Consider the following 13,096-nt stretch of genomic DNA (forward strand, 5'->3'; position numbering starts at 1 on the left):
ACGGGGGGTGGCACTTCAACTTTAATTTTGTCATCCCCATGTAGTGAACAATACTCCTTTCGTGTTCCAATGAGGAAACTGAAGGACAGGGAGGGAAAGTGGCTTGCCCAAGGTCACACAGTTGGCCAGCAGCAGGACTGGGAGAGGCAGAGTTTGACGCCAAAGCACTGTGACTAGAAGTCACCTCCTTTCTTGGGCCTCCTTTTCCACATCTATGAGTCAAGAGTCAGGGGTAAACTGCCATGGGGGACGGGGCGCCTATTTCTAGTTCACCCAAGGGAACCACCATGTGCACACTTGCTTACCACTCTGCCGACATTCAGCTGGTGCTCAGTGTATGCTTGTCACTTAAGTGCACACTAGATCTTGGGAGGCATTGGGCAGAAGGGAGTCTTCTCAGGAGAGGTTGCTGCTAACCAATCAGGGAGGGAAAAGGCCCTGATCTGTCGCACTTGCCAATTCGCACGGAGTGAGTGCTCCCACAGTGGCTGAGTTCAAGCCACCAGGTGAGGAAGAGATGGGCGTGAGGGGCTCCAAAGCTCCCCTAGTCCTGGCCCCAGCATACCACTGCAATTTGTCACCTGTGATGGTGAAACCGCACTGCAAACAGAGTTGGAAGGCCCCAAGAGTGAAGGCAAGGGAACAGAGATGGAAAGACAAAACAGACAGGAAGAGACAGAGGCTACTTCACATTCAAGTTTGGGGGTCTCCCCAGAGAGAGGAATTGCTTCTTTCAAGTCCTGTGCATTCTGTGTGAGGTAACAGTCCCCAATCTCTTTGGCAGAGGGGACTGGTTTTGTGGAAGACAATTTTTCCACAGACCAGGGGTGCAGGGATGGTTTCAGGGTGTTTCAAGCACATTCATTCAAGCTCGCCTCCTGCTGAGTTGGTCTAGTTTCTAATAGGCCCAGACCGGTACCAGTCCATAGTCCGGAGGTTAGGGACCCGTGGTGTGAGGGAATTTGCCCAAGGGGAGGCTGGACCAGTGGCTCCAGTCACCTGGAAAGGACCCATCATCCCTGAGGCAGAGCTCTCTGACCCTTCCACTTAGCCTGTTAGTGATCCTTGGCCGCAACAGAGAAAGCCCAGAGGGGGTGTCCTGTCCTGTTGCCTCAGTTCCTTTGCACATGATGGTCTCTGCTTTTAAACCCTACCTGCCTCCTTTAGAGCTTGACTCATGTCCAACAGCCCACAGGATGCTGCCTGACCATGTGCACACCAAGCCCCTCCCAGCCCATACAGTTCTGTGTACCTCAGACTCAATTCACCCAGGGCAAGCCCCTGACTAATCCTTCCAAATTCCAGCCTCCCTTTCTCTTGCCCTGGGGCCTCACTGGACAAAGCCTTATCCATCAAAATCCTTGTTAATTGACTGACTGACCAAAGACCTTCAATGACAGGTGAAAGGACCCTAGTTAATGAATTGGACAACCCTTACATGAGTACCTACCTTGTGCCAAGGAGCTGGGAACGATGTGAACCAAGCAGCACAGTAACATCCAGAGGGAAGCCCAGGGCATCATGGAGCCACAGACAAGGGGCTGCTGAACCCTACTTGAAGTTGGGCGTGGCTGCAGGGAAGGCTTCTTGGAGGAGGCAGTTTCTAAGCTGGGGCAGGAAGAGGCATCGGCTAGGTGAGGGGATAAGAGTCAGGGAGGTTGGGGCAAAGGGAGCAAGGATGGGAGTAATCTTGCGTCCTAGGAGTGGGGAGCAGTTGAGAAAGCTGCTGGGGACTGCGAGAGGAGGGGTTGGGGGAGTGAAGGACGGGCACATCCAGCAAAGTCACGTGTCGGGGAGCTCCTGATGCCGTATTGGGTGTATGGGAAGAGTGGAGAAATGGTGTTGAGCAGAAGAAAAGGCTGGAGATGAGGCGAAACTGAGAGAGGGAGTAGTTAACCGTGGAGGGATCCCCTCCCAGAAGGTAGGGCTTGAGGAAATGAGCTGGAGGAACAGCAGGAGAGAAGGCTCACAAGGTGCTTCAGGTCTTCAGACAGTGACACTCTGGATGACCCTCTGTAACCACCCCCAAGTCCTAAACAAAACCTATCCTGCACAAGGGGCTCTTTATTGTAACAACCAGAGAAGGCTGGACAGATGAGGGCCTGTGAATAGCTTGGGGAAGAGCATTCCAGGCAGAGGGAACAGAAAGGTCAAAGGCGCTGAGCAGGATGTGCTGGAGGCCATGAGTTCAGAGAGGCCAGTGGGAGTCCAATCAGGCAAGGCTGCATTACCAGGGTGGCTTTTCTCCAGGGTTAATGGGAGCCATGGGAGTGATTTCAGCAGGCAGTGACTGTGTGCAACAGCCCAGTCACCATTCTTTGTCCCCAGGCCAAAGCAGAATGGAGACTGGACAGAGAGTGACTCGAAAAGGCCGGAAACTGGGCTCCAGCCGCCGGCGGCAGACCCGAGATCCCGCCGTTGGCCAGGATGCCCCTGCGGTTCCAGAGCCACACTCCTGGTCCTCCCAGGCAGCTGCAGAATTGCAGAGCTTCTTCCAGGCCTGTGGTGCCACGGAGAGGGGCTTTGTCACCCGCGAGGACCTGGCGGTAAGTCAAAGACCCTGTCCTATCCCCTGAATCCTTTTTCAAGGCTTGCCATCCTAGTAACTCAGGGCTTGCTTGCCCTGTCCCATTTCTCTCATCTAAACTTTGATCTCAGAAAAAAAGCCAGGAATTTGTTTGTACTAATGTGTAAATGGCTGATAAGGTTTTATGTGTTACCCTCTTTCAGAAACATTTACATTTTTAAGAAATATGTATATTGATTTTACAGAGAGAGGGAGGAAGAGGGAGGGAGGGAGAGAGAGAAATAGTGATGTAAGAGAGAAACATTGATTGGTTGCTTCCCATATAGGCTTCGACTGGGGATTGAACCCACAACCTAGGTATGTGCTCTGACCAGGAATTGAACCCATGACCTTTCAGTGTACAGGACGTGGCTCCAGCCAACTGGGCTACACCAGCCAGGGCAGAAATGTTTACAGTTTAACAAAGGAAAGGACTTTAAGCCAAAGAAATAACTTGCAAATGATATAATTTTAGGCCCACTGAGCACGGAATTTTACCCTGGGAAGTAGTCAGAGGTCTGGAAATCAAATCATATCTATGACTATCAACTTGGATGAAACATAAGATCAGCCATGGTTGTGTCTCCCAGTAAGGAGTCTTTGGCTGTGGCCTAGATCAGATTGACAGATTTTTCTCTGGTTTTTTCCTCATTCTCTGCAAAGGATCATGTGGGTTGCTAGAGTCTCACTGTGCCTGCTGTCTCCTCCTGATACTGCTTCATGTTCCAGACTTTGTTCTTCTCCCAGCAAAACTGACCTTTCCTATCCAGCTTCAGGGCCACAACAAAGTATGAATGGTTGATATTAAAATATAATTTTCAAAAGGATTTTTTTAAAAAAAGGCTTTCAAGTAAACATAAAATCAGCACTTATCAAAGGTCTTACCTAATCATTATTGTCATTAATTAATGAGGTAACCAGTAAGATGTTATGATGGATTTAAAGAACATTTTAGCCCTGGTTGGCATGGGTCAGTTGGTTGGAGCATCATCCTGTACACCAAGAGGTCATAGGTCCGATTCCCAGTCAGGGCACATACCCGGGCTGGAGGTTTGACTCCCAATCAGGGCACGTACAAGAAAGCAGCCAATAGATTTCCCTCTCTCTCTCTCTCTCTCTCTCTCTCTGTCTCTCTCTCTCTCTCCCCCCCCCCCTCTAAAAGCAATGAAAAAGTGTCCAGGGATGAGGCTTAAATAAATAAATAAATAAATAAATAAATAAACAAACAAACATTTGAGAAGCTAGGATTTTTATAGGCAATTTTATAAAAGAGGGTTATGATAAGATTGCTTAATTCATGTTGGACTCATGTCCAACACGCCATAAATCTTTGGGGTTATCTGCTCTGCTAGGAAAAATAATTTTCATCTCTCCTGGACAAAAATCTATAACTTAACAAGTAACTTCAGTAAGTCTGGGTCTTTTAATTAAATGTAAACAATGAGACGAACTAAGTGCATTTTCCTAGTCTATACAGTGCTTGAAAGGACGTGCTGTCGACCTTATTTCCAAGTTTCAGACCAAAAATCTCTGTTATTTGCTCTGCTGTCTAGAGTGACCATCTGTCTCAGTCTGCCTGGGACTGGAAGGAAATCAGGGTTGTGGCCCTTTCAGTGCTAAAGCTGGCCACCCCATGTCGATCCTAAGGCCAGGAAACCAACCCAAGACCCTCTTCCCACCAGCTTTCATCTGCAGCCCCTAAAAATGTGAAGGATTTCCTCTCTTCTTAAGGTTCCCATTTTCTAAGGTCCCTCTCCTGCCCACGAGTGGCCTTCCTTGTCACCTGGTTCCTGGGAGGGTTTTGCAGGCGTTGGCTGCATGAGCCTTGCGGAGGACTTGTCACACCTGATTGAATGAGAATCCTGCAATATGATGCTACCATTACCCAATTGATTTATCTAACTGTATCTCAGCCAAAAGGAGGACAGATTCTTACTGAACCTGTGTAGATGACTGTGTTGCCATGGAAAGTAAGGATATTTGGTAAAAGTATTGGTTTCTGAACCAGGAGGGGGTCGGTGAGATTCAGATACCACTTAAAATAATTTCAGTGTCCCAAAGCCATAATATACTAAACAGAAGGTTAGAGACAGCTCAAGAAGACAGAGATCCATAAAAATAGAACAATAAAAATAATACCAACTATATTCCCAACACATAACCACAACTAGGTTTCCTTGATTCATTCATTCAGTTCTACGGAATTAATTCTTGTTCTGCTGGATCTTGGGTGAGCTGGCTGCTTCAGGACTCAAAAGAGTCCTAGAAATTGTCAGCCCACCAGCTCAGTCTGAAGGGTGGTTAACGTCAGCTCGGCGTCCTGTCCCCGGGTGAAGCAACAGTAGTTCAGAGATCCTGGTGCAGTCCTTCTCCACAGGCTTTGAGTCTATTCTTGGTGGAAGGGACAAAACTGTGGCCTACAACTTTTAACCTAGCCTTCAGGCAAAGCAGAAATTTGTTTAGTAACGAGACTAAGGCTGTGGTTATTAGTTTCAGTAACTAATAATATCAGAGTGGAAGAAAGTCAAGTTCTCTATTGGGGTACATTACATAACTATTTCATAAAGTTTGACCAGTGTTTCCCCTTAAGATAAGGACATATTATGGATAGCAAAGGCATTGAGAAATCTCCATGGCCTTCCTATAAAGCATGCAACTTCTAAAATAGTTCTATTAATAGCATTTTATCTATATAAACTTAGCCTCAGAAAGGCTGAACATCTCTTCTGAGTTCACAGTTCTTCCAATGATGCTCTTCTTTTTTGCATCCAAGCCATATTTATTATCAGATCTTATTATAGGCTAAAGCCTCAGTTTTTATTTTCTTTTGCATACAACAAATATTACACTGTTTTTCTTTATTGATAATGATCAACTTGTTGAAGCAGGTGTTAAACACAATTATATTAACTAATCTCAATGAACTTAAAAAATTATTTTTTTGTATAAAATATTTAATTTATTGTTGTTTGGGGGAATTTCATGCAACACCAGTGCATTACAACTGAGCCATTAACCTTGTAGCTTCTTCAGCATTAACTGGCTTGTTTTCATGACACTGCTGAGGAGTCAGCTGTTTCTGCAGAGGTTGGAGGGAAAGGCCTTCTGAGAAGTGAGCAAGCTCCTTCTGTATATCAACAAAAGCTTTATTCACTCTGTTAACTTTTTCATCATTCACAATGTTTATCTTCTTCAGGTTAGTTGTAACTGGTTTTGCTTTACTCTTAGCCTTAAAGTTTTTGTGGTTGGCTAGGTGAAATACATTCCCAGACTTCTGCCCCTTTTGTCTGTTCTTGGCCACTGTTCGCAACCGCACCAGCTCCCACTAACATGCGGGATCCTAAAAATATATTTTTTAAATATATAAATACCACCTCTTTATCCATGCATCTGTCAGAGGACATTTAGGTCATTTCTGTGCCTTGGCTATTGTAAATAATGCTGCGATGGACATGGGAGAGCATATATCTTTTCAAATTAGTGTTTTCATTTTTTCAGATAAATACCCAGCTGTGAAATTGCTGGATCATATGGTAGTTCTATTTTTAAGTTTTTGAGGAACTGCCATACTGTTTTTCATAATGGCTGCACCAATCATATTCCCATCACAGGTGCACTAGGGTTCCCTTCTCTCCACATCCTCACCAACACCTGTTTTTCTTGCTCATGGTGCTCTTATGATAGTGGTGAAGTATTTAATGAATATAAAGAAAGATATTCCAAAGTTTTTTTTCCTTCGAAATTTAGTATCCAATATTGGAAAGGCAATATCAAAAGAGCTATCAGAGAAATCTGGCCACTAGATTAAGACAGGATCATGGGGGTCTGAGAAATAGTACTTGGTTACCTATTTAATCAAAGTGACAATAAAATGCAACATTTTGAAATAAACATAGAAGGAGGTAACATGATTGCAAGAATATTTAGCTCTTTCATAAGAGAGGTTTCTTGAATTTTTGTTTGTAAAAAATTAGAAAATGATAAAACCGAAACATAGCAGAGAGAATTATTCTGTTGAGAAGTGGGGTCAGTTATCTGGGAAACTTACACAGAAGATAAATAGCAACCTCTAAAACCAATTTATCATTTTTATAGAGATGGAGCCCAATTCTAGTTTTGCATTAATATAATACATGGCTAAAACTTTCACAAGTTTTGTTTTTAATTTATTTTTAACCCCATCAAAACTGAGACAAATTTGGCAAAATGTCAACATATTTCATAGCTTATTTTCAGACTCAGATATTGCGAGTCAAGGCAAATAAGATTCCCTTTCAGCAAGCCCTCTACAACTCTCTATACCCGTTCAGGTTTTACCTTTTATATTTTTTCATGTTCTGGAACAACAAGACACTTTAAGACAAAAACCACTTCCTTTGTCCCTTGGAAAGCGAAAACGTAGCCCATTTTCCTTGCAGACACAGTGGATTTCTCTGCCACCGTTCCTAGTATCTCAAACACCTGTAGTGACTATAACTTTTAACCAAAGTAATTAACCTCTATTTCACAGAATAAACAGGTGTGTGTGTGTGTGTGTGTAAATAATTGAGAACTGTCTGTCTTATACGAGCATCTCAGTGACTAGCAAAGCTCACAAGTACACATGACATGGCTTTCTGTAGTCACACATACCCTTAGCACAACTTTTTAAAAAATTCTGATGAAATATACCTAACATAAAACTTACCCTTTTAACCACTTGTATATGCAGATACGCGGTGTTCAGTAATTCCTGCCATTGTGCAGTCATCGCCACCGTCCACATCCAGAACCTCCTCATCTTCCCCACCTGAAACTCTGCCCATTAAACACTAACTCCCATTCTTCTCCCTCTCCAATCCTACCTTCTGTCTCTGTGACTTGACTACTGTACGTCCCTCATCTAAGTGAAATCACACAGTACAGTATTTGTCCTTTTGTGACTGGTTCATTTCACTCAGCATAACGTCCTCAGGGTTCATCCATGTTGGAGCGTATGTCAAAAGTTTCTTCCTTTTTTAAAGCTGAATTATATTTCATTGTATGTATCTACCACATCTCATCCATTTGACTTACTTCCTTCTTTTAGCTATTGTAATTATTGTTGCTATGAACATGAGTGCACAAATATTGACTTGGGTTTCTGCTTTCCCTGGCACAATTATTTAAAGTGGCAAAAATGAATTTACTCATTAACATGACCCAAAGATATAGTTGCTCTCCGGCACAAAAACAAAAGCAGTAAAAAGATATAAACTTTAAATTATGCTTAGCATTTAAAATTTTAGTATTACATTTTCTTAATTAACAGTATTAATTCAGGTTTTTCAAGTTACTAAAGATCTTTGAAATTGTGTTTAAAATGACATACTACAAAATATATGTACGTTGGTGTAAAATTTGTTAGACTAATGAATCAGTTTAGTTGAACACAAACTTAAAATTTTATAATCTTAAACATTATGTACAAATAATGTAGGCATATTTGATCAATAAGACAAAGTAAGTGTAGTACATTCAGATTAACTAGTTTCTTTATAAGAAAACCAAAATCCAGATGTTACAAAAAATAAAATGTATACTTGTATTACACTTTTTAAAAATCATATTTAGTTGATTATACTATTACAGTTGTCCCAATTTTCCCCCTTTGCCCACCTTCACCCAGCATTCCCCACTTCCTCAGGCAATCCCCACACCGTTGTTTATGTCTGTGGGTCATGTGTGTAAGTTTTCAGCTATTCCATTTCCTATACTGTACTTTATATCCCCATGGCTGTTCTGTAACTACCTATTTGTACTTCTTACTCCCTTCACCTCTTCACCCATTTCCCCATACCCCACTTCCATTTGGCAACCATCAAAACGCTCTCTGTATCCATGATTCTGTCTCTGTTCTTTTTGTATGCTTAGTTTGTTTTTAGATTTAATTGATAGAAAATTATTTATTGACATTTTATCATTCATAGTTTTGATATTCTTTTTCATAAATAAGTCACTTTAACGTTTCACATAATAATGGTTTGGTGATGATGAACTCCTTTAGTTTTTTCTTGTCTGGGAAGCTCTTCATCTGCCCTTCCATTCTAAATGATAGCTTTGCTGGGTAGAGTAATCTTGGCTGTAGGTCCCTACTTTTCATCACTTTGAATATTTTTTGCCAATCTCTTCTAGCCTGCAAAATTTCTTTTGAGAAATCAGCTGATAGTTTTATAGGAACTCCTCTGTGGGTAAATAACTGCTTTTTTTCCTGCTGCTTTTAAGATTTTCTTTATCTTTAACCTTTAGCATTTTAATTATGATGTGTCCTGGCATGGGCCTCTTTGCATCCATCTTGTTTGGGACTCTCTGTATTTCCTGGACTTATATGTCTATTTTCTTCATCAAATTAGGGGAGGTTTTTTTTTTTCTTTCATTATTTTTTCAAATAGATTTCCAATTTCCTGCTCTTTCTCTTCTCCTTCTGGCACCCCTATGATGTGAATGTTGGAACACTTGAAGTTGTCCTAGAGGCTGCCTACAGCATCCTTGGGGTTCTTTTTTGGATTATTTTTCCTTCTTGTTCTGACTGGTTGTTTTTTTGCTTCCTTGGTTCCAAATCATTGATTTGATTCTCAGCTACATTCATTCTACTGTTGTTCCCCTGTAAGTTGTTCTTTATTTCAATTAGTGTATCCTTCATTTCTGACTGGATCTTTTTTATGCTATTGAGGTCCTCACTAAGTTTCTTGAGCATCCTTATAACCAGTGTTTTGAGCTCTGCATCTGCTAGATTGTTTACCTCCATTTTGTTCAGTTCTTTATCTGGAGGTCTGAATTTTTAGGCAATATTTCTTTGTCTCCTCATTCTGGCAGCCTCCCTGTGTTTGTTTCTATATATCAGGTAGAGTTGCTATGACTCCCTGTCTTGGTAGCATGACCTAATGTAGTAGGTGTCCTATAGGGTTCAGTGGCACAGCCTCCCCTATCACCCAAGCTGGGTACTTGAGGTGCACCCTTTGTGTGGGCTGAATACACCCTCCTCTTGTAGTTGAGCCTTGAATGCTGTTGACAGATCAATGGAAGGGATTTACCCAGGCCAGTCAGCTGCAAGGACTGACTGTGATCACTGACCACCAACCTCCACACTCTGTGGAGAGTCATCTGTGCAGGGACAGGGTGGTGGTGCTCCGATGTGGTCTGTAGTCCACTGGGTCTGTAGGCTCTGGGGTTTCCTGGGTGTTGCAGGCCAAGTTCAGTTCCCCCTGTGTTTTTCCCAGTGCCACCCTGCCTGAGCTATAAAGCAACATAAGATGGCTGCTAGTTGTGCTGGGCTTGGAGAGTCCCAGGTGAAGCCAAGCTGCGAAACTAGGCTGGCTGTTGCTAGTGCCTGGCTCAGTGCCACTTAGCAAGAGGTATGAGGGCTGGAGGTGTCCTGAGGCCAGTGTTGCACATTTGAGAGGATTTAGGAAGTTGTAAAGTATGAGCTAAGACCAGGCATTCATATGGAAAAGCAGCTTGGGTGGGCCTATAAGTTGGGTGGCACCGAATCTCTGGGGATCTCCAGGGCGGGACAAACAGTTAGCCAGGTTGATAAGAGTCTCAGATATGGCACCAGCCTACTGGGAATGGGGTGGAGGGGTTCAGAAAAAAGGACAATTGCCTCTGCCTGACTTTCTGTCTTAGAGAAAGCTGACCCCCAGCTCTCACTTTGATGCCAGACACTTCAGTCCTCCCTGTATGCCACTGGTGCCTTTCAAGCTGCTACCGCAGTGCTCAAGCTCAGAAGGAGGGAGTCTGAGTAAGTCCGTGTGTGGGTTCTTTAAGAGGAATTAGTTGGAACTTCAGAAGTTTCTTCCACTGACTCAACTCCTGGTGGTTTTTGTAGCCAGAAGTTGTGGGGATTTACTTTCTGGCACTGGAACCCTGGGCTGGGGGGCCTGGTGTGGGGCTGGGACTCCTTGCTCCCAACATATTCTTCCTGAATTTTTATTCAGCACCTGTAGATGTGGGACCAGCCAGTTCTGCATCTCCGCCCCTCCCGCCAGTCTGGATGGATGTGGTTTCTTTAATTCTGTAGTTGTTAGACTTCCATTCAACTTGATTTCTGATGGTTCTGGGTGATGGTTGTTCTATATTTTAGTTGTAATTTTGATGTGGTTGTGCGAGGAGGTGAGCTGTGTTTATCTATGCCGCTATCTTGACCCTTCTATTATACTTAATATAAAGCAAACAGATAACTATTATTTGTATCTTATAAACCAGCATTCTTAAACTAATCTAATTTGTCCAAAGATTCACCTTAATGATGTGAACCTGGCTCCTTGAAAGTTTTCTGAGCTAATAATTTCTTGTAAAATTAGCACATTTCAAGCATTCGGAATTCAGTTTCTTTCCTATGACTTCGTGAAACATTTGATTTATGTAAGCACTTATTTGTCCTATAAACCAATCAATACAGAACTCCCAGAAGACACATAGGACTTGAAGTCATTAATACCCTCCAGATGTAGAAAACTATTTCATGCACACAATAAGAGTTAAAGGCCTTTCTGAATTATGGGCATGTAGACACACAGACTTAGAGGGAGTTTGGCTTTATTCCTACAACTCCAGATATGGTCAAAAATCAACACAGAAACCAGTCCAGATCTCAAAGAGCTGTTCTCCTTCCCAGTGGGTACAAAATTCTTAACTAATTGGAGGTCACATGTAGAAAAATAAACAGTACCACCACCAACAAAAGATTAGCAAATCAGACTTTCTATTGTTTTCCAACCAACAGACACAGGTCTCCATCATGTAGGCCAAAACAATTGCAGAATAATCAGTCCATAAAATCATTGCTGCCACCAAAAACCAAAATACAAATTCAACAAAAAGAAAAAGAACACTAGAGAAACAGAGCCAGCACACCCAAAGTTCTATCACACTTAGGATTCTCCTCAAGTGCCAAGAAGTGCCTGGGTTCACTGCTCCCCAATGGAGTTTACTTGGTTCTGGAAGCTGAGTCCACTGGGGAATCTCCATGGAACCTCCAAAACTGTTATGACATAATTTCCAAAAAGGTAAACTCATGACCCTTAGGCAAAAATAAAACAAATTCATATCAAAGATTTTATTTAGCTCATTAATTAGTAAGAGTTGTTATAAATGGCTGAAAGAGCATTTTAAAGGCTAGGTAATTTAACAAAGAAATGTTAGAACCAGATTGCTGAGGTAGACTTTTAAAAGCTGATTAATGCCTAGTGGGCCATAAATCTTTAGGGTTCCATCAGACAAAAATTATTGACATCTCCCCTGGACAAACCTACAAATTAACCTGTGACTTTATTTAGTCTGGGACCTTTCATCAGCCCCATGAGAAGGACTATGTACATTCCTATAGTCCAGAAGATGCTTAGGTGGCCTTCGCCCTTGCAGAATACTGAAAAGGTGTGCTCTCCACCTTTTGGACTTATTTTCAAGTTCCAGATAATTTTTGGACACTGATAAACACAATCTGGGGAGGATTCACTACTGCCCTTTATTGGAGTCCTAAAGGGATGAGACTCGCAACAGGTAAACGTTGATGCTGCTGGAGGAAGGTCTGTCTCAGACGGGGTCCGGGAGTCTCAGGGCAGGCCATGGCTCAAGTAGGCTACGGGACTCCAAAATTGGGGCGAGGGAGGCGAAGGTGGCTGAAGACAAACACCTTCCATTTTTTGAGGGTGGCTCAGAGCCGTCTCTAGGGGAAATAGCACCCAGCCTACTCCTTTCTTGCAGGTGGCCAAGTTCAGCTTCCTGGGCAGTGAGGAGGAGCCGGAGATGATCTTTGACTGGGTGGATGTGGAGCGGAAGGGACACCTCTCCTTCGAAGAATTCAGTTCTGGGCTCAGTATGTCTGTCCTCGGAGGGCCTCTGGGGGCTTGCTGCACAGCCAGGCATCCCATGCTGTGTGCCCAGCATGGGGCAAGGCGGGGCTGACAGCACAGGCAACAGTGACACCTTACCAACGAGGGGACTGTCACAACACCTGTGAGAGAGATCAGGGTGTGGATGATAATCCTGATTACTGTGGAGAGGGGCATGTCAGGCTGCCTTGGCTCCAAGAAATCACCCAGAGAACAGGCTAGGACTTTACACCAAGTTTATTGAAGGAAGGGAGGGAAGGAAAGGAGTTAGAGGAAAACTCCCAGGCCAACTTGAGGGCCCTGTAGGAGCAAGGGAAAGGGGAAGCGGGAAGGTCAAGGGAAAGAGGGAAGGAAGGGGGAGTGGAGACTCCCCATCACCCACAAGGGCCCGTAGGAGTCCCCTGCCTGTGCATCTGCAGGCGCTGACCCCACATCTTTCCAAACATGCATTTCGGTTAGGGTGAGTTTATCCATCAACACTTCGGGCAGGTTGTTTACACCTCCCTGCTTTTCCCCCACCAGGCCAGTCAATTTGTGGTGCTAGGCCCCTCAACATTTCGAGCAAAGTCCATTTTTATTTCCTATGGGGGAGACTAGGTCCAGGTTAATTTGAAGAGGACATTAAGCCTGGGTGGGAAGGAAGATGGTTTGAGCCTTAAGACTGTAGCCCAGGAGATCT

At 43.5% G+C, this 13,096-nt stretch overlaps 1 protein-coding gene and 1 pseudogene across 1 annotated transcript in view; one reads left to right on the plus strand and one right to left on the minus strand.

Annotated features, from left to right (window-relative positions):
• The first annotated feature begins 2,339 nt into the window (after positions 1-2,339).
• Positions 2,340-13,096, plus strand: part of RAB44 (RAB44, member RAS oncogene family) — a 28,666-nt gene continuing 17,909 nt past the window's right edge. Inside the window, exons 1-2 of the mRNA XM_090280425.1 lie at positions 2,340-2,546; positions 12,290-12,401. Of these exons, the coding sequence (XP_090136551.1) occupies positions 2,340-2,546; positions 12,290-12,401 (319 nt within the window). The remainder of the gene's footprint in view (positions 2,547-12,289; positions 12,402-13,096) is intronic.
• Positions 5,565-7,316, minus strand: LOC150006931 (ribosomal biogenesis factor pseudogene; annotated as a pseudogene).

This window comes from Furipterus horrens, unplaced genomic scaffold, assembly GCF_987537825.1.
Source record: "Furipterus horrens unplaced genomic scaffold, mFurHor1.1.pri manual_scaffold_6, whole genome shotgun sequence".
Taxonomy (NCBI): Eukaryota; Metazoa; Chordata; class Mammalia; order Chiroptera; family Furipteridae; genus Furipterus; species Furipterus horrens.